The sequence below is a fragment of the Hemiscyllium ocellatum genome, chromosome 36 (genome assembly GCF_020745735.1).
Source record: "Hemiscyllium ocellatum isolate sHemOce1 chromosome 36, sHemOce1.pat.X.cur, whole genome shotgun sequence".
NCBI lineage: Eukaryota > Metazoa > Chordata > Chondrichthyes > Orectolobiformes > Hemiscylliidae > Hemiscyllium > Hemiscyllium ocellatum.
The window spans coordinates 31,676,072-31,697,244 of NC_083436.1; the positions used below are offsets into that span (position 1 = coordinate 31,676,072).

The 21,173-nt window shown below is 40.0% G+C and overlaps 1 protein-coding gene across 2 annotated transcripts in view; it reads left to right on the plus strand.

Annotated features, from left to right (window-relative positions):
- The window catches only part of hgsnat (heparan-alpha-glucosaminide N-acetyltransferase), a 44,873-nt gene that overhangs the window by 6,662 nt on the left and 17,038 nt on the right, over positions 1-21,173 (plus strand). For both annotated transcript variants that reach the window (XM_060851566.1, XM_060851568.1), the window contains exons 3-12: positions 800-936; positions 5,358-5,485; positions 5,793-5,862; positions 10,965-11,034; positions 11,582-11,688; positions 12,847-12,923; positions 13,383-13,413; positions 15,289-15,449; positions 17,392-17,507; positions 20,829-20,950. In XM_060851566.1, the coding sequence (XP_060707549.1) occupies positions 800-936; positions 5,358-5,485; positions 5,793-5,862; positions 10,965-11,034; positions 11,582-11,688; positions 12,847-12,923; positions 13,383-13,413; positions 15,289-15,449; positions 17,392-17,507; positions 20,829-20,950 (1,019 nt within the window). The remainder of the gene's footprint in view (positions 1-799; positions 937-5,357; positions 5,486-5,792; positions 5,863-10,964; positions 11,035-11,581; positions 11,689-12,846; positions 12,924-13,382; positions 13,414-15,288; positions 15,450-17,391; positions 17,508-20,828; positions 20,951-21,173) is intronic.

Consider the following 21,173-nt stretch of genomic DNA (forward strand, 5'->3'; position numbering starts at 1 on the left):
AGTAGGTGACCTTGGTAGAAGTACAGAGAAATTTTTGACGGATGTGGAAGGATCCCTTGGGGCGTTGGGTGGAGGTGAGGGGTGTGGTTTGGCACAGGTTTTGCACTTGCTGCGGTGGCAGGGAAAGGTGCCAGGAGTAGGGTGTGGGCTGGTGGGGGGGGCGTGGACTTGATGAGGGAGTCGCGGAGGGCTTCGTCAACCATGTGGGAAGTGAAGATGCGGTCGTGGAAGGAGGAGGCCATCTGGAACTTTGAGGTGGAATTGGTCATCCTGGGAATGCCCGAAACGTTGATTCTCCTGTTCCTCGGATGCTGCCTGACCTGCTGTGCTTTCCCAGCAACACCCTCTCAGCTCTGATCTCCAGCATCTGCAGGCCTCACTTTCTCCCTGTTTGCCAAATGACCTGGTTTGGCATTCTAAATCATAATACAAACCAGTTTTGTATGTATTTGCTTCAGCGTGTGTTCAAATGAAGTGTGTTCCCAGACTAGTTGAATTATTCCAATCTTGCAGTTTCCACCTGGGGGTGAGACCAGTTTTCTGGGTGATGTCTCAATAGAGCACACAGAAAACTCAAACATGTGGTTCAAGCAGAGCATTTTGTCTTTTGTGCTGGTTAGGTTGTTTCTGGTGCTGCAGTCACTGAGAATTTCCAGTCAGGATGAATTTTTAACCATTTGTTTTAAGGTCTACACACTAGTTTGAAAGCATTGCAAAGCTAAAAAGTGAGGTTAAGTGTAAAGCTGATTTTTGTTTTTATTTCTTTAACCCTCTCTATTTTTGTATCTGATTTTCTCAGTGTCTGTACCAGGAACTTGGAAATGTACCTACAGAAAAACATGTAGGGCACCCAAGGAATTCAACATTTGCCATTGACACAAAGTACCCAGTAACATTACAGGTGAACAGTAGTGTCGACAAGAAGGAAGTGTGCAGGTAAGTGGACGCATTTCCTCATTGCTACTGCAGTCATGCATTTGGAGAAAATTTCTGCTACCTCCAATGTTTCCCAACAGAGAGACAGAACGGCTGCTGAGTAGCATGGTGTATGTAAAGCGTTATCTGGACATTTTGACTCAGGCGGCAGTTGCAATCCTTAGATTTGGTTATTAATCTGGCACAAGAGGAGATGTGACTGACTTGATAGATAAAGAAACCACAGATGCAGTGGTGGAGGAATCTTAAGATGTTGATCATTGGGTGCATGATACTTGTTGCGTTTGGGAGTGAGAATAGAGATTGTAGAGAGGATGGGCAAGTAAACAGCGATACTGTGGTACAGGAATCGACTCAGTAGCTGTGAAAAAGTGTGTAGGAGGTAAAACGGTCAAGAACGGGTAGATACTGTTCTCTATTCTCAGGAGTCCTGAAGCTCGCTTTAAAACGTACCTTGCAGTTAAAGAGGGGAGGGATCTAGTTGTTGTCCATGTAAAAACCAATGCCTGAGGTAGAGCTAGGTGTGAGGATTTGCTGAGGGAGTTTGAGCTCGTGTAAACCAAACATTTGAAGTTCAAATATGTAATTGAAAGTATCGTGGTGGAGGTCGGGATTTCAATTCATGGGGTGCTAGCACGAGAGTTAGGGAAACTTCAACTAACAGAAACTGGATTAAGTATACTGTCTTGGAACAATGATTAACTAATGGAGATAAATTAAAATGTCAATGCTACAGAGCAGCACAGCAGTACTTAAGCTAAGTCAAGCAGATTGTATCAGCGATGGTTAGAGCTGTTTGGTTATATTAAGGCATGGTTGCTAAGGCCACATAGAGGAAAAATAGTAAGGATGTAACATTAAAACACTATACTTGAATACGCATAGCATTCGATAGATTAATTACTGGACAAAGGTGTTGGATTTATTGGATGTTTTTGAGATGTTTTCACAGGATGACCAAGGTTGAGAACTAAATATTCCAGGATACTAGATTTTTAGAAAAGAAAGGCAAACTAATAAAAGAGGTAGCTCAGCTGAACATGAAGGTGAAGTAAAGGTAGTAGGAGAAAAGTCTGAATGCAGCATCAGTATGGAGAGAGTGGGAAAGGTCCAGAAGTACTAGCAAGAGTAGGTTGTAAAGTCATTAATAGTCACCATGATGTTGAATGGAGGAGCATATGCTGACAATAATAATTGTTGTAATCTTTTCATTTTGAAGATTACGTTTTTAATCTTATTCACTGCACAAACCAAATTGGCAAAAGTAATTTGAAGGGTAAGTTTATAAAATACATTCAGAGAAATCTTACTGATTTAGAGTCATGGAATCATATGCTCGCATCCAAATCATTTATGTAAATGACAAAAGTAGAGGGCCCAGCACTGATCCTTGTGGCACTCCATTGGTCACAGGCCTCCAGTCTGAAAAACAGCCCTCCACCACCACCCTCTGTCTTCTACCTTTGAGCCAGTTCTGTATCCAAATGGCTAGTTCTCCCTGTATTCCATGAGATCTAACCTTGCTAATCAGTCACCCATGGGGAACCTTGTCGAACACCTTACTGAAGTCTATATAGATCACATCTACTGCTCTGTCCTCATCAATCTTCTTTGTTACTTCTTCAGAAAACTCAATCAAGTTTGTGAGACATGATTTCCCACAGACAAAGCCATGTTGACTATCCCGAATCAGTCCTTGCCTTTCCAAATACATGGGAATCCTGAGGGACAGGATGTACTCCAACAACTTGCCCACCACCAAGGTCAGGCTCACCGGTATATATTGTCTTCTTAAACAGTGACAGCACGTTTGCCAACCTCCAGTCTTCTGGCACCTCATCTGTGACTATCGATGATACAAATATCTCAGCAAGAGGCCCAGCAATCACTTATCTAGCTTCCCACAGAGTTCTCGGGTACACCTGATCAGGTCCTGGGGTTTTATCCATCTTTAACTGTTTCAAGACATCCAGCACTTCCTCCTCTGTAATCTGGACATTTTGCAAGATGTCACCATCTATTTCCCTACAGCCTATATCTTCCATATCCTTTTCCACAGTAAATACTGATGCAAAATATTCATTTAGTATCTCCCCCATTTTCTGTGCCTCCAGAAGGCTGCCTTGCTGATCTTTGAGGAGCCCTATTCTCTCCCTAGTTACCCTTTTGTTCTTAATATATTTGTAAAATCCCTTTGGATTCTCCTTAATTGTATTTGCCAAAACTATCTCATGTCCCCGTTTTGCCCTCCTGATTTCCCTCTTAAGTATACTCCTACTTTCTTTATACTCTTCTAAGGATTCACTCAATCTATCCTGTCTATACCTGACATTTACTTCCTTTTTCTTAACCAAATCCTCAATTTCTTTCGTCATCCAGCATTCCGTATACCTACCAGCCTTCCCTTTCATCCTGACAGGAATATACTTTCTCTGGATTCTCTGAATGTATTTTATTAACTTACCCTTCAGATTACTTTTGCAAATTTGATTTGTGCAGTGAATAAGATTAAAATCGTACTGATTTCTCTGGCTATTATTAAATTAAATGTCTTCCTCAGTTAACATCACAAAAATAAATTGCTGTTTGTTGGAATTTTGTGGGTAATATGACTGCTATGTTTTCTCCTGCACCACAATTTCAGATTAGAAATACTTCACTGAGTTAAAGCACTTGAGGAAGTCCTGCAACCAATAAAGATTATGTACACTTTTTAATGAAAGTAGGTAAATTGTAATCTACTATACTATGATGGAGTATGATATTAAGTGTTATAAAGCCTGAAACTGGGATTTTAAATTTAAACAGCCAGTTTATCTCTAAAACAGAGGTTGTAGAGGTATGAGCAATTTTGGTGAAGCAGTTTGAATTAGATTAAACAAGTTAAAGTTAATTCTTAAAAATACTCTAACTTAAAGAATTAAAGAAGTTAAAGGTTTAATCATTTTAAAAGAAGAGATTGACAATGTTGCCAAATGTGTAGTGGGTTTAAGGATAGGGAGGATATTAAAATCAGCAAGGAATGACTCAGAATTTGAGGGGAATAAAGAAAAGTAAACTAGTTAAATATAGAATCCCTACAGTGTGGAAGTAGGCCATTCGTCCCATCAAGTCCACACTGATCCTCTGAAGACTATCCTGACCAGACATGCTTCTCTGTAACCATGAACTTCCCATGGCAAAGCCACCCAACCTGCAGATCCCTGGACCCTATGGGACAATACAGCATGCCCAATGCACCAAATCTGTAGGAGGAAACAAGAGCACCTGGAGGAAATCCACACAGATACTGAGAGAATGTGTAAACTCCACACAGACAGTTGCGCGAAGCTGGAATCGGACCTGGGTTCCTGACGCTGAGGTAACAGTGCTAACCAATGAGCCACATGCCACACCTGTTTTCATATGAAAACAAGTTGAGAAATTTTGCAAAGATTTTTAAAGGGAGAAAATTTTAGAGGTAAATGTGAGCTCCTTAGAGGCAGAGATGGAGAAATTATAATAGAGAACAAGAAAATGGTAAATGTTATGTATTTGGTTATTGTAACGAAGACAAAAAGACTAAAAATTTTGTGGAAGCAGGGCTTAAAGTGAGTGAGAAACTGGAAGTAATTAATATTAGTTTTAAGTAAAAAAAAAAAGTACTGGAGACATTCATGAGACTAATAACCAACAATTCCCAGGACCTGATGACCTACACCTTTAGGGTTTTCAGAAATGGTGTCAGAATTAGGAGTTTCATTGACTTTTATCTTGCAGAATTTCCCAAATCCTGGAGCAGCCCCATATATTGGAAGTTAGAAAATGTAACTCTGCTACTGAATAGAATTGAGAATGAAAGAAGGGATCTTAAACATTTAGCCAAGCATCAGTCATGAAGAGAAATGCTCTAATCTATTATAAAGGATGTGGTAGGAAGGAACTTGACAAACCACAATAATTAGGCAGAGTCAATGTAGTGTTGTTGTAATTATTATAGGGGTTTGGTGAAACCATTTGTAATAACTTTTATCATTATACCTAATTAAGAATACATTTTACTTTGAAGAGATTCTCAAAAGTTTACCAGGTTGATTCCTGTGATGAGAGGGATGCTTTATGTGAAGACATTGAGTAGAAGAGCCTGAAACATTCTTTGTTCATGTCTCCACATGCCAAGTATTTGCAGTATTCTGTTTTATCTCTATAATCTGACTTGTTTTGAATGTCTCTTGGGAAAAGCCTCTGGTCTGCTCTTTGTTGGAATTTCTAAATCAATGAGTGTGTCGCACTTGCAAGCTGCATCCCTTTGATAATGCATAGCAACCAAACCTAAAATAAAACAAATTTAGACTTATGATTCTAATCATTTTGAAGGAGCACCTAAAAAGTTTGGCTCTGTTTTTAGTTCTTGTTGTAAATTTTATTTTTGTCTCTTGCAGGGTGCATGAAACCTTTGGTGAGCATGGACATTATTCTTTATGGGTGACAAAGGCAAACCTGAGTAATGCGAGTGGACCAGTCAACTGTAAAATCATCATTGACCAAGAAGCAATTAGCAACAAGCTTCGTATGTATACTTGTGAAGAGCTACGGCAGTCAAAAGGATAATTTTTCTTCTTAGAAGTTGAAAAAGACCAATAACCATTTTATCACTGTCCACGAGTGAAACAAAATGTTTCTATTTCTCGTGAGGTTATGGAATAAATTTATTGTTACAAGCCTTATCTGTACTTTGTCTATGACGTATATCTCAAACTGATAATCTAAGTAGTGCTGGGTTGAAGCAGTGGCTGTGGTTTGTATTTAAGCACTCTTGGGTGGTTGCAAATTTTGTTAGCTGTCTCAAAAGTTAATATTTTCCTCTTTCTTTGCAGCTATTTTATATGCATTCCTTGCCTATCTTGGATTAGCTGTTTTGATATGTTTAGCACAGTTAATAATGGGGTAAGTTCCAAACTTATGATTTACAGTACCATTTGATTGACACAATTTTAAATTTCAGCGATCCTTAATAGAATCATATGGATAGGGTAGCCTGCAGGTCAGTCCGCCATCAGTCCTCCATTTTTGATTTTAGCTGGCATCAGCAATTGATCTGTGTCCCTGGAGAGGGCAGAGTTGCATAACCATCAGACCTAAAGCTCAGAAGGAGCCTACGACATCACAATGGTTGCTAAACTTTTTCAAATTTGACTTCCAGTAAATGTTCAAATGTTTTGGGATTCTACTTATAACACTGTTTCACATGAACTATTTCCTGAAAATTTTGACATAATTATTGGTTATGCTAAATACCTGTTAAACAAGTGTAATTATTCTACCTCACCAAAATCACATCCTCTGTCAGAGCTCCTTTTAAATGCTGATCTGATGACAAGAGGCTTAACTTCCCTAGAATATCTATCATAATCAAAGCCTCTCATCCAACATATCACAGTACATCTCCACTGTTCTCTCTTCTCAGTCTTGACACTATCCAGAATTTCAATCGTTTTTCAATATCCAAATATCTCTGACACTAAGAACAGAGCAGGAGATTTTAAGGAAATAAGGCATAGATTGTGCACACAGTGAGGGACTGGAACAGGGGGATATAGGTTCATGATTAAATGTAAAAGTTGTGTCATTGTGCAGGTAATAATTTAGTTTTGCCCCAGTTAAACACCGCCCTCTTGTATCCTCCTTAGATCCAAAGTGGATGACCTAATTGTTAATTGGATAACCTACGTTAAAATTAATTTCCTCAATTTTGCTTTGTGCACCGAGGTTGTGAAATGTCCAGCTAGATTTAGTGATTGAACTGGCGGTTGCTCATAGAGTCATAGAGATGTACAGCACAAAAACAAACCCTTCTGTCCAACTTGTCCATGCTGACTAGACATCCCAACCCAATCTCGTACCACCTGCCAGCACTCGCCCATATCCCTCCAAATCCTTCCTATTCATATACCCATCCAGGTGTCTTTTAAATGTTGCAATTGTACCAGCCTCCACCACCATCTCTAGCAGCTCATTCCATACACTTACCACCTTCTGCATGAAAAAGTTGCCCCTTGGGTCTCTTTTATATCTTTCCCTTCTCACCCTAAACCTATGCCCTCTAGTTAGTTCTGGACTCCCCCATCCAGGAAAGAGGCTTTGTTTATTTATCCTATCCATGCCCCTCATGGTTTTATAAATCTCTAAGGTCATCCCTCAGCCTCCGAAGCTCCAGAGAAGACATTCAACCTCTCCCTATAGCTCAAATCCTCCAACCTTGGCAGCATCCTAGTAAATCTTTTCTGAACCCTTTCAAGTTTCACAACATCCTTCCGATAGGAAGGAGACCAGAATTGCACACAATATTCCAAAAGTGGCCTAAACAATGACTTGCAGAGTCGCAGCATGACCTCCCAACTCCTGTAGTCAATACTCTGACCAATAAAGGAAAGCATACCAAATGCCTCCTTCGCTATCCTATCTGCCTGCGACTCTACTTTCAAGGAGCTATGATATGGTTAGGAATGTTTGGTAAATTTTGAAGGGGGGGGTGGTGGCAAAGAGGCATGGGAATAAGACTGTTGCTTGTGTGATGCAATGAAGGGTGAGACAAGGCATTAGCATGAGTAAAGAGACTTTTAAAGGCTGAACAACTGCTGAAAAACTGCAGGAAACAAATTTCACTGTAAACGTAAGAACTTCATCTTGGATCAAAGCAGGTTAAAACAAAGTTCTTTTTAAATGGTGCAGAGCTAGAAACAGTAGAGATCAACGAAGACTTGGGAGAAGACAGGATCCAAGTACATACCACTAAAATGAACACGTGCAGAGAATAATAGAAAAGGCTAATGGAATACTGCATTATCTATCCCGAAAGAATGAGGGAGGTAGAAATTGTTCCAGTTATACAAAGCCCTAATGAGACCACACCTGATGAACCAAGCTGTCCTGGGTACCACACCTTTTTAAGGGAGTATAATCTAGTTTTACTAGAATGATGACATGATTCCAAGTTTTAAGTTACAAGGAGAGAATAAACAACCATAGTTGTTCCTGGCACATGGAAGGCTAAATAATAACTTTTTCAAAGTTTATGGGGAGCTAGTAGGGTGGTTTAGGAGAAAATATCTGCTCCCAATTAATTGAAGATTAAGATAAAAATATTGGAAAATCAGGAGTTAAAGTTGATAGAAATAAGCAAAGAGTAGTAGAAGTTTCAGAATTCATCTGCAGCTGCAGTTAGTTGGATAAATTGCTAATTTTAAAATTGACACCTTAAGAGTCATAGAGATGTACAGCATGGAAACAGACCTTTCGGTCCAACCCAATCTGGTCTCACCTGCCAGCACCCGGCCCATATCCCTCCAAACCCTTCCTATTCTTACACCCATCCAAATGCCTCTGAAATGTTGCAATTGTACCAGCCTCCACTACTTCCTCTGGTAGCTCATTCCATGCACGTACCACCCTCTGCGTGAAAACGTTGCCCCTGAGGTCTCTTTTATATCTTTCCCCTCTCACCATAAACCTATACCCTCTAGTTCTGGACTCGCCGACCCCAGGGAAAAGACTTTGTCTATTTATCCTATCCATGCCCCTCATAATTTTGTAAACCTCTATAACGTCACCCCTCAGCCTCCGACGCTCCAAGGAAAACAGCCCCAGGCTGTTCAGCCTCTCCCTGTAGCTCAGATCCTCCAACCCTGGCAACATCCTTGTAAATCTTTTCTGAACCCTTTCAAGTTTCACAACATCTTTCTGATAGGAAGGAGACCAGAATTGCATGCAGTATTCCAACAGTGGCCTAACCAATGTCCTGTACAGCCGCAACATGACCTCCCAACTCCTGTACTCAATACTCTGACCAATAACGAAAAGCATACCAAACGCCTTCACTATCTTATCTACCTGCGACTGCACTTTCATGGAGTTATGAACCTGCAATCCAAGGCCTCTTTGTTCAGCAACACTCCCTAGGACCTTATCATTAAGTGTATAAGTCCTGCTAAAATTTGCTTTCCCAGAATGCAGCAACCTGCATTTATCCGAATTAAACTCCATCTGCCACTTCTCAGCCCATTGGCCCATCTGGTCCAGATCCTGTTGTAATCCTGTTATAATTTCAGTGGTAATGCAGTTGAATGCCAATGAGGTGCTTAGATTCTCGGCGTTAGTGATTTCCTGGCACGTGTGTGGTACATATTGACTTCAGCGAACAAGAGTCTAATGGTCTCCCCATGATATTTGATGGCTTTATTATTACTGAATCCCACATTATCAAAGTTCTGGCAATTACCATTAACCAGAAACTGAACCCAACCAGCCATGTACACTGTACAAGAGCAGATCAAAGGCTAGGAATTTGAAAGTAACTTACCTCCTATTCTTCTATGCATGTCCACTATCTACAAGGCACTAGTCAGGAAAGTGACTGAATAATCTCCCCTTGCCTGAGTGGAAGCAGCTCCAACCAAACAATATTCAAGAAACTTCGCATCATCCGGAACAAAGCAACTGGCTTGCTTAGTCCCCTATCCACAACCTTCAACATTTACTGCCTTCAGCAAAAGATGGTCGCATCAGTGTGTACCTTCTACAAGAAGCATCATAGCAAATCACTGGTGCTTTTTGACAGTTTCTTCCAAACCTACAACTTCTCTTACTTAGAAGGAGAAGGGAAGTGGGAGCAACAATACCTCTAAGCCCCCTTTTAAATTGCCATTTCCATCACCTCCAACAAGTTGCTACGACCAGACACATCCCCTTCTCTTCCCTCGTCAGTATTCCACAGGAACTGTTCCTCTGGGGCACACTGGTACACCCTTCTACCATTCCCAACATCCCCTCACACTCCCTCAGGACCTTCCCAAGTAATCGCAGGTGCAATACCTGTGCATTTACCTTATCCCTCATCACCATCCAAGACTCCAGGCATACCTTTCATTTACTTAATTCAATCTGGTCTCCTCTTCCCCTACACTGAGGAGACAAAATGCAGGCTGCGTGACCACTCTGTAGAATACCTACATTCTGTCTGTAAAAGTAACAAAGTTTCCAACTCCTTGTCACTTCAATTCACTACCGTGTTCCCATGCCAACATTTGTCTTGGTCCTGTTGCATTATTCCAGCGTGCCTCAGCACAAGCTCAAAGGTCTGCACCTCATTTTCTGCTTGGGGATCAAGCAGCTCTAGGACTCCACCACGAGTTCAAGAACTTTACAGACTGAATCCATCCTTCCATTTTTTCTTTTAAACCACCCCAAACTGTTAGAATTTTTTTTTAGCACTGTCACCCATTCTCACATACTCCTAGGTCCGTCCTGTCCTGGCCTGCTACCCGTTATCTCCTTGGTTGCCTATCTCTTTCATCTCCTCCTCTATCATTTTCTCTGTCTGCTCTGTCTCTCTGCTCCCCCCACTTTCCAATATCAGTATAAACGCCACCTATTCCCAGCTGCTAGCAGGTCTGGTGAAGAGCCACTGGACTGATGTTATTTTTGCTTTCTCTCCGCAGATCTGCAGGACCTGCTGGGTTTCTTCAGCAATTTCTGTTTCAAGTCTCCAGCATCTGCAGTTCCTTGTTTTATTATAACAACACCTTCCGTTTTCCTCCTTAGTCACATGCCATACTGACTTGAAACCGTATCAATGTTCCGACAATTTAATTCAATCGAAATCCTGGAACATCCCTCCTAACAGTGCTATGGGTGTCACTACATCCCATAGAGTGCACAATTCCAGAAGGCACCACATCACCGCCCCCTTAAGTCAGGGTGGGCAATAAATGCTGCCATGTTTCATGAGTAAATTTAAAAATAAATGTTTGAGTGTAGAGTGAAAATAGACTAGGAGCTCCCCTGTGATGGATTCTACCATCCTATCATCGAATAGCTTAATGTTATCCAGAATTTCATGTTGATTATTTTGGAAAATTGTCAACTGATTGTTGGCTGTAGGTTGCAATCGAGGAGTGAATCATAGGTGGATGACATTTGAATGGACCAAATGGTCTTTCCTTCAAAAGGGTAAGGAACAGTGTCTAATCTTGGGTTGTTTCTTGCCCCAGACTTAATTCTGTCAGAAACCTGATGTCCAGCCTTTCATATCGGGTTGAGATGGAGCGGCTAATCAATTCTGTAAGTAAAAAACCACCTCAGAATTATTTGTTTCAAATGCATATGAATCGAAAAAATGGGCAACATATACTCCATGGATCCTCAGACCAGCTAAGGATGTAGATATGAGATCTACTGTCTTAGACTACCCAACCAGTACTCAACAAAACAACTAGAATGTTGAACCCAAGTAAAGTACAAGTCAAGGGTAGTTTGACATTGAACTGTGCTGGTCCAACCCAGTCACCAGTCATGTTCTGATTACAAAGGAAATATTCAAAGTCTGGTTGCAGTGCAGAGAAGAGCCATAAGGCTTACCTCAGAGTTGGGGCTCTGGTTAATGATGAAAGACTGGAGAGACACAAGCTTTTCAGGCTGGGAAGAAAATATGAGAGGCTAATGTCAATTTTTGGTGAGAAGAGAGCTTTTTTTTAGCTTTTCCTTGATAATAACTGGCATCTATTCCTGGAAATGATTTATTTCCTCCTCCTTCGTTCAGCTTTTGCCATAATTTAATTAGAATAACTCTCTTTTTAAAATCTAAAATATGTGTGGTTTACTTCAAAAGGAGTTAGGATCAACAAACCGTGTAACAGACAATGCAGCTCATGGTAATCTGGTGTCAGGACGCAATCCAGGCTCCTACCGACTTCGTTCACTGGACACCTTTCGAGGGTAACTTTGATTTTGGATTCTTTCAAAGCTCTGGATGTTATTGAATATCAATGTATGCCTGCCAGCTTCTCTTGCTGTTCAAATTGAGCAACTATTGTAATGAAACAAAGACATTAAAGACAACTCATTTTCTCTGCCGAATTGAGTTTGTAAGGGAGTGTCCCCACCAGAAGCACATATGGTCTTGGTGTGCAGCGTCTGAGAAATTTCTAAATGCACTGTTGTTGCTGTTTCATATATTATTTTGAATTTTTTTTATTGTCTCTGTGAGTGTCTGGGACCTATTTAGGAATTTTTCATCTCCTCGTTGTCTTCCTCTTCCTACTGTCGTACTAATGGTTCACTTTGGAGACCTGCTGACACAGTTGACCTCCACCCCACTGGTTTGATGCCTAGCATATGGCATTGCTGTACTATTCATTAATGGCTAATCAAAATTACGGCAGTCTCTGCAGTAGGAATATGCTAATCTGTCATTCAGTTAGATTGCAGCTGATCTATATCTTAGCTCCATTGTCTTACTAACCTTAAGATCTAATACAAACACTCCAGTCAGTTTTGATATTAACCTATGCAACCTTTGAGTGAGAGATCCTGATTTCCACTACTCTTTTGAGCAAAGAAGAGTCATCACTCTTGAACAGTCAAGCTCTTATTTTAAGATTGCATCCCCGTGTTCTGGGCTCCACCTAGATGTTGAACTGCTACTTTGCTACAAAACAGTCTAATTTTGGTCCAATCTATGATACCTGAAAGATTACAGCTACGGGAAAGTGTTCTCTTTTGAGGAAAAAAAAATCGCATGTCTTTAAAAATTCTGACATGGATTGGACTGGATAAGTGTGGAGAAAATTTTGCCAGTTCTGAGAGATACAAATAAGAAGTGATTAATGCAAATAATGTGAACGCTTTTGGGGAATAAAACAGAAGAGTATGTATGAATTAGAGGAATTAGAAAGCTTTGCTGAAATCAGACATGAGGCAGATAGAAAAACAGGAGACTGCTGTGGATGGAAGGAGGCAAATATTACTTCGTCCAAATAGCTTGTTTCTGTGCAGTACATCTATGCAGCTGCCTATATTCTGGCTTACAAGCGAGTCTCCTTGAAGGGAGAGGTGTTAGTTGTAATGTAACCAGATTTCTGTATAATCTTCTAGGCTGGCTTTGGTGATCATGATCTTTGTTAACTATGGAGGTGGGAGATACTGGTTCTTCAAACACGAAAGCTGGAATGGTAGGTCAGATGATTTATTTTGTGTATGTGTGTCTGCAATTACAAAGTCTAATCTGGTCCCTGTTGCTGTAAACCATTTGTTATACTGTGAATGAATTGCCCTTTGGAGTATAGGTTCAGAGGGTCTTTTCATTGTACAGAAGGTGCTAACCTTGTTTGCTCAAGTCATTGTGGAAATGCTGAATTGCTCCTATCTATTCACTGGTTTTAAATAAGCTCCTTTGGACACAGCACAGGAAAATGTCCAATAAAAGCAAAGTAATGTAAATACTAGAAATCTGAAATAAAAACACTGAACGAACCTGGCAGATCTGGCAACATCTTGCATTGACATGACTCACCAGAACACAGCAATCTATATGCATTTTGATTTAATTTTTAAAAAGCTTTTATCTCATAATACGTGCAAATTCTGTCTAGATCTATAATGCTTGTGTTTTCTGATTTCTGATTTTATAGGATTGACGGTAGCAGATTTGGTGTTTCCATGGTAAGCATCTTTCATGATTTTATGAAGCTGGATTGTACTCTAGAATAGATTTTGCAATCTTGAACTGACAATTACCCTGTAATTGCCAATACGCTGTTAGCCATTACAGAGCAACCTCTATTATCCGGTATTTGGTTATCCAAATTTCGGATTATCTGGCAAGATTGCAAGGTCCTAATGCTTGACTAAACTGTTATCTGGCAATCAATTATCCAACATTTGACTAACTGAACAAAATACTCCCCGCGCGTCATAGAGATGTACAGCAGGGAAACAGACCCTTCGGTCCAACCCGTCCATGCTGACCAGATATCCCAACCCAATCTAGTCCCACCTACCATCACCTGGCCCATATCCCTCCAAACCCTTCCTATTCATATACCCATCCAAATGCCTGTTAAATGTTGCAATTGTACCAGCCTCCACCACTTCCTCTGGCAGCTCATTCCATACACATACCACCCTCTGAGTGAAAAAGTTGCCCCTGAGGTCTCTCTCATATCTTTCCCCTTTCACCCTAAACCTATGCCCTCTAGTTCTGGACTCCCCAACCTCAGGGAAAAGACTTTGTCTATTTATCGTATCCATGCCCCTCACAATTTTGTAAACCTCTATAAGGTCTCCCCTCAGCCTCCGACACTCCAGGGAAAACAGCTCCAGTCTGTTCAGCCTCTGCCTGTAGCTCAAATCCTCCAACCCTGGCAACAATCTTGTAAATCTTTTCTGAACCCTTTCAAGTTTCACAACATCTTTCCGATAGGAAGGAGACCAGAATTGCGCGCAATATTCCAATAGTGGCCTAACCAATGTCCTGTACAGCCGCAACATGACCTCCTAACTCCTGTACTCAATGCTCTGACCAATAAGAGAAAGGATACCAAACGCCGCCTTCACTATCCTATCTACCTGCAACTCCACTTACAAAGAGCTATGAACCTGCACTCCAAGGTCTCTTTGTTCAGCAACACTCCCTAGGACGTTACCGTTAAGTATTTACCTTTGGATATTCGAAGTTCCTCTGTATTCAGTTGATACAACTTGGCCTGGAGGCCAGAAGGTTGTGAGTTCAAGTCCCACATCAAAAACTTGTGACCAAGTTCTAACCTGACACTTCAGTGCAGTACTGAGGAGGTGCATTAATGTCAAATAAGCCTTCTTTCTAGAGTAGCCATTAAACAAGGCACCATATAGATATAAAATTTGCACAGTGTGAAGAGCATGGAGCTTTCCTCAGTTTCAGCCACCGTTTATCCCTCAACTAACGTCACTAAAAATATTGTTTGCTTATGTTGCATGAACGCAAATTGGCGACCACATTTCCTAAATTACTACTTGACTGCGTCAGGTGTAAAGTGCCTGGGGCTATCCTGAAGTTGTGAAAAATGCTATGTAATCATATAATGCACCAAGTGTGACTAATACAGCAGGAAATTAAAGTCTATGAAAGCTTCTTTATATTACATGTGGTTTTCTGTGAATTCAGCCAATTTTATCATGGAAGCAGTTTGAATTCTTAAGATACAAATGCATTTTTAATTAAACAGCACAACATTTTTAAAAATTATCCAATTTAAACAAATGATTTGAATTTAGCAACTTGGAATTTAACAGGAAAATTGGAATGCATGTCTTTAAGCCTGTTTAAAACAAGGGATGTACTAGATTCATATTTGTTTAAATTAAGGCAGCGGAAAAGTACGTTCATTGCAGTTTAATGAAAAATGCTTGACAGTTATGGGGCAAAAGGAGACCATTTAACTATTCATGCCTGCATTGTGTTACTGTAACCTGTGGCCAAATTTAAAAGCAGGTTGACATAATGATTGTTGTTTTGAAAATGTGTAATCAAGGTTGAAACAGATTTTTCTGCTGTAGGTTTGTGTTTATCATGGGAACATCGATTACCCTCTCCCTGAATTCAGCGTTGCAGGCTAACCATTCCAGGTGGAGACTATTGGGTAAAATAGCTTGGAGAACCGCAGCCCTCGTACTACTTGGGATCTTTATCATCAACCCAAACTATTGCAAGGGACCAAGTAAGTGCTCATTTGGGAACATGCTTGAATGTTTAACAATTTGCTTTCTTTAAGTAGTGATAATTATTCACAAGATAACCATTTCTTATTTCCATTTTTACTGTGTTTCTAGTAGAAACACACCTTGCGTATGTGAAATGAGTTAATATGTACAGATTGATATTTCTGTCCAGGAGTGAGAAACAGGGCATTTTACAGAAGTGTGATAAGGATGAGGCAAGCACAATCTATTTTCTGGTCACAGGGGCCTTGAAAGTTAACCATGTAGTGATGCAGGTGACCCATGCTGTAAAGACCAGACAGGGAGAAGAGATGTTAGTTTCCTTACTGGAAGGACATAACTGAATCAAGTATTTTTTATGACAGCTAAGTGATTTTTTTTTGGTGTGACAAGAGATGTATTTGTTGAGTTGAATTTAGTTTAGCATGTTTGAATTTCCAACCTATTGGGTTATTATTCTAGCCTTCGGTTCTTTGCATCTTTTTGAAAGATGCACGGCTGGAAGTACATAGTCTGTGAAGGAATGAATGCATGCATGCATATTGATCTTGCTACCAATGCTTAGAAATAAAATGGATTTATTCTCATGGATTTAGTTTTCTAACTCTGGTAAATACACAGAAATATTAAAATAATCTCGATACAAAGTGGCTGTGAAAGAGCTATTCTGCTGAATTCATTATTTTTCATCTCTTGACACACAACACTATTGGTTGGAGTATTTCAAGGTCAAATAACTTTTTAGCTATGGTCAGGGTTTCTTTCTCTATCATACTTTCAGGCCATGAATTTCAGATTCCAACACTGGGTGCAAATGCTTTCCCCCAGACCTGCTCCTATCCTGCTGCAATTACTTAAAATCGATTTACTCTAGTGTCTCTTTATTAAGGAAAATGGGTCCATCTAATTTTGTCTTTCCATTGAATCTCTCACTGCCTCTAAAGCTACCTCTACCAGAAAAAACAGGCTATAATAATTTTTCATTATATAACATTTTCCAGTCCTGACAAATTCTCTTTTATGTCCATGTTGGTATTTTCATTTCTTTTCTGTAATGCGTGACCAGAGCAGGATCACAATTGTAGCTATGGCATAACTAGTGTCTTATACTGTTCAAATCTAATTTGCTGTCTGCCTTGAAAGTTTAAGTGTCCCTATTAACATTAACTGCTTGTCCTGTCACCACTGGGGTGTGTGGACGTGCACTCCAAGACTCCCATGTTCCTGTAAACTTGAGTCCTCTGATTTATTGTGTATTCGGTCCTTTGTGTTTACTTTACTCCAGTACATTGCCTTCTACTTCTCTGAATTGAATTTCACTTGCCAGTTTTCTGTACATCTGTCTAGTCAATTCATATCTTCCTGCAAACGATAGCTCCTTTTCTTTCTATCAACTATTTGGCCCATTTTCACATCATCTATGGACTGGTAATCATGCTTTGTTTTTACAAGTATGCAGATGAGATACCAGGGAGCTCGTTTTGATGAGACTAATTCTTCTGGAAGTTTTGGGCAAAATATGACATGTAGTAATGAATTCTGAACACGCACATCTTATATGAATATATGCCAGTGGATTTAACATAAAGAACCCAAACTTGTTGACAAACATGTAATTATATAGATTGATTAGAGCCTAAGTCCATGGGTCTCATTCAGATGTTATGCCCATTTCTGGACACGTTTACAATGTTGGCACAAGTTCTGAATGCTTTTGGACTCCTAAAAGCTGTCTGCAGGCAGAAGCCATTTTTAAGATTTGTTATGAAGCCAGAGGAAAGAGGTTTCTTCTTGATTCTGCATAAGATTCCAGGCACTGACAGCCAGCATTCACCAGTTCCTGTTCTTGGGAGATTGAAACCAATTGAGGGAATTATTTCTGGAAGATACAGGCTTGACGGAGTGATGAGCCATTGTTGATTCTGTGCTTTCATCATGTAGTTTCCTGGGAGACCCTGCGGATCCCTGGTGTACTTCAAAGGCTGGGTCTTACCTATGGCGTGGTTGCTGTCATGGAGCTGCTGTATGGAAAATGTTGGCCTGAAATTCTCGGTCTGGTAAATAAACTTTGGGTGTATTTCTCTGCACACTCCATTCACACTTGAATAATTTGAATATTTTTGCTGCTATTATTTGGACTGAATTTTGGCTGAATTGGGACTACCCAATGCCAAGTCAGTAAACGCTGCTCAATTTTCAGAAGTTAAGATTATCTTCTGATACTTTTGCTTGCCAATTGAGATTAGAAGTTCTGTGCCATAAAATGGAGCACAGATTGTGCTGTGTAGATATACTGGAGTTGCTCATAAATGCAATATGAACAGAAAGACAACTTGCGATTGGAGAGCATTATGGGAGCAGTAGTATAGTGTTTGCTGAATTAATAATCAAGGAGGCTGAATTTTATTCCAAAGAATGTAAATTCAAATTCCACCTTGAGTGTTTGAAATCAGTTTTGCTTAAAAATAAACCCGGACCATAAGAGTTAGTGTCAGTAAAAGGGGCCATAACTTTATAATGTCATTAAAAATCCGACTGATTCACTAGTGGTCACATTTTGGGGTGATAACCTGCCATCTTTAATCAGTCTGGAACAGATGCAATTCTGTCCTATCAACATTGCATTTGACTTTTAACTGGCCTGTGAAGTGGCATAGCAAGTTGTTTCAACCAATGGTTCAAGATGATGGTCCACCACCTCCTCTGGGTAACAGAGAATAAGTGCATGCATTTTCAAGTGATGCACACACCTCTGGCACTCATTTCCTTAAAGAAGTTGCCTTATAAATTTTATTGCATTGTTTTCTGTCAGTTGTGTGTAAGTGGCACAAAAAGTAGCTTTGGGACAATAACGTACACCAGCACTGAATTACCTGGTGTTAACTGTTAGTTTGGCTCCTTTTGTGGTGCAAAATGGAAGAATCCTTGGTAGGTTAAATGGATTATTATTCTTGTCACAGCTTTATTTCTAAAGCTTTGGCTATTGAGATGCGATTTCCAACTACAAATACCTGTGTAGAAGTAAGTGGGAAGATAAGAGGTCATTTGGGATAGTTTACAGGCCCTCGGCAGTAGTCTAAATCAAAGACGCAGTATACAGGAAGAAATAAATGAAGCATGTAAGAGAAGGCACTGCAATAATTATGAATGACTTTCTTCTTCATATTGATTGGCAAAGGCGACCTGGAAAATGAGTTAGTGTTTTTGGGACAGTTTTGTAGAGCAGTGTGTTCTAAAGACACCCAGGAACAAACTACTCTTTTGGTAATCTTCAGTGAGACAGAATTAATTGATGATTTCGCAATAAAGGAACATCTGGGTGACAATGATCATAATATGATAGAATTTCTGTTTCGGTTTGAAGGTGAGAAGTATGGGTGAAAGGCAAATGTTTTAACTCTAAATAAGTACAATATGAAGGCTTAAGTGAGCTGGAAAACTATTACAAGGTAGGACAGGAGAGATGCAATGGCAGTTCTTTAAGATATTTAAATTAGCAAAAATTGATTTCATTGAAAAAGAGGTCCTTCAAGAAGGATCAAGTATAGAAGCCAAGGATCATTCGGAATGAATGAAACATGATAATTCTGTGAAGATTACTGTAGGTCAGAAAATTGGAAAGATTTTAAATCAATGAAGAAAGACTTGAAGAAGACTGACAACTAGAAATATAAAAGCAGAACTTGTACAAGTATATAAAAAGGAATAAGTAGTAATAATCGAAAACAAGGGAATTGGAGAGGTGCTAAGCAAGTGTTTTGGGGCTGTAATCCCTAAAGATTTTGGAAAGTTTCCTAAGCAAATATATTTGAAAATCTGCATGTGAACATCATGACCAGGGAAAAGGTACTGGAAAAACTGTTGGACCTAAAGGCTGACAAGACCCTAGGACCAGTTTGCTTCTGTCCTGAAGAAACTCGGAAGGTCTATGGAGAGAAAGCAGAGTTAAAGTTTTGTGTTCAGTACATTTTCTACAGTTCTGATTTTCTGTAGCAACTTCTGTTTTTGCTTTAGATCGCAAACATTTGCAGCTCTGTCCTATTTACTCTAGATGCGTTAATTCAGTTATTTGCTCAGAGTTGAAAAGCTGCAGAGACCTCTCCTCGATTGCAAAGCAAAGGGTGGTGGAAAGATGGCTGAATTAGGTGTAGTTGGATGATGAACATCTGAGTGACTGCAGTTGATGTGGGATGGTGCAAGACAGATGGACATGGCATACCATGATGCAGGAGAACTCCTAACAGGAATAACTACAATTAACAATCAACCTGGCGTACTTAGATTTCCATAAGTTATTTGAGAGGGTGCTATATCGAGTTGCTACGCAAAATATAGTGGGCACATGTTGTGAGGGAAAAACATGTGAAATTTAGCAGGAAGAATGGAAAAGCCATACACTATTAAAATTGAAAGAGATTGCAGAATTCGTTGGTACAGAGGATTTGAGTTAACCAGGATTTCCTGGTTAGCGAATCACAAAAGGTTTATATGAAGGTACAGCAAATGATTTTGAAATCAGATGGAATGTTATTGCAAGAGAAATGGAATGAGGTAAATGTTACTGTAGCTGTACAGGGCCTAGGTGAGACCACATCTCAAGTCTATGTAGAGCTTGGTGGTATCAGTTTTAAAAAAGAGATATAATTGAATTAGAAATAATTCACTCAACTCATTCCTGGACTGAAAGGCTTACCTTATGAAGAAAGGTTGAGTAAATTAGGCAAGTTTACATTGGATTTTAGAATAATGAAAAATGATTTTAATGAAACATAAGATTCTGAGGGGCCTTAATAGGCTGGATACAGAGTCGATGTGCTCTGTTATGAGGGCATCTAGAGCTAGCAGTTGCAGTTTAAAAATAACAATTCTCCATTTCAAGATGGAGATGAGGTCTCTTTTCTGAGATTCCTTGAGTTTGTAGCATTTTCTTCCCCAGAAAGTGTTGAAAGTTGAATCATTTAAATTTATTTGTGGCTGAGTTGGATAGATTTTTGATTGACAAGGGAGTCAAGGGTTATGGGGACAGATGGGAAAGTGGAGTTGAAACCACAGCCAGATCAGTCCTGCTCTTGTGAAACTCTTACACCTAAGTCCTTTTTTGCTAAATATCCTTGCTGAAAATGTGCTGCTGGAAAAGCGCAGCAGGTCAGGCAGCATCCAAGGAGCAGGAGAATTGACATTTCGGGCATGAGCCCCCCCTTCAGGAAAGAAGAAGGGCTCATGCCCGAAACGTCGATTCTCCTGCTCCTTGGATGCTGCCTGACCTGCTGCACTTTTCCAGCAGCACATTTTCAGCTCTGATCTCCAGCATCTGCAGTCCTCACTTTCTCCTGCTAAATATCCTTGCATTATTTTGACATTTGCTTATGTTTTGGTAGGATAGTTGGTGGTCACCTGTCAGAGATGTTCTGATCTACTGGCCCCAGTGGATCATAATTCTACTGTTGGAGTGTATTTGGCTTTGCCTGACTTTCCTTTTGCCTGTACCTGATTGCCCACGGTAAGTCCTTGTTGTCTTGTGGTGCTAAGGGTAGAATAAAAGATTTATTTTCCAATAAGGGAAATACAGTGCCAGCAAAGAGAGGGGCAAAAAGAGGTCCGCATTCAATTGGTTTCCAAATGGGGAATGGTCTTGGGGCTTGAAGTGGTTCCCTAAAACCATCATCTCAATGCTGAGAACACCTCTGTGATTATACCACTGTTAATGGAAGCTAGGAACTGAT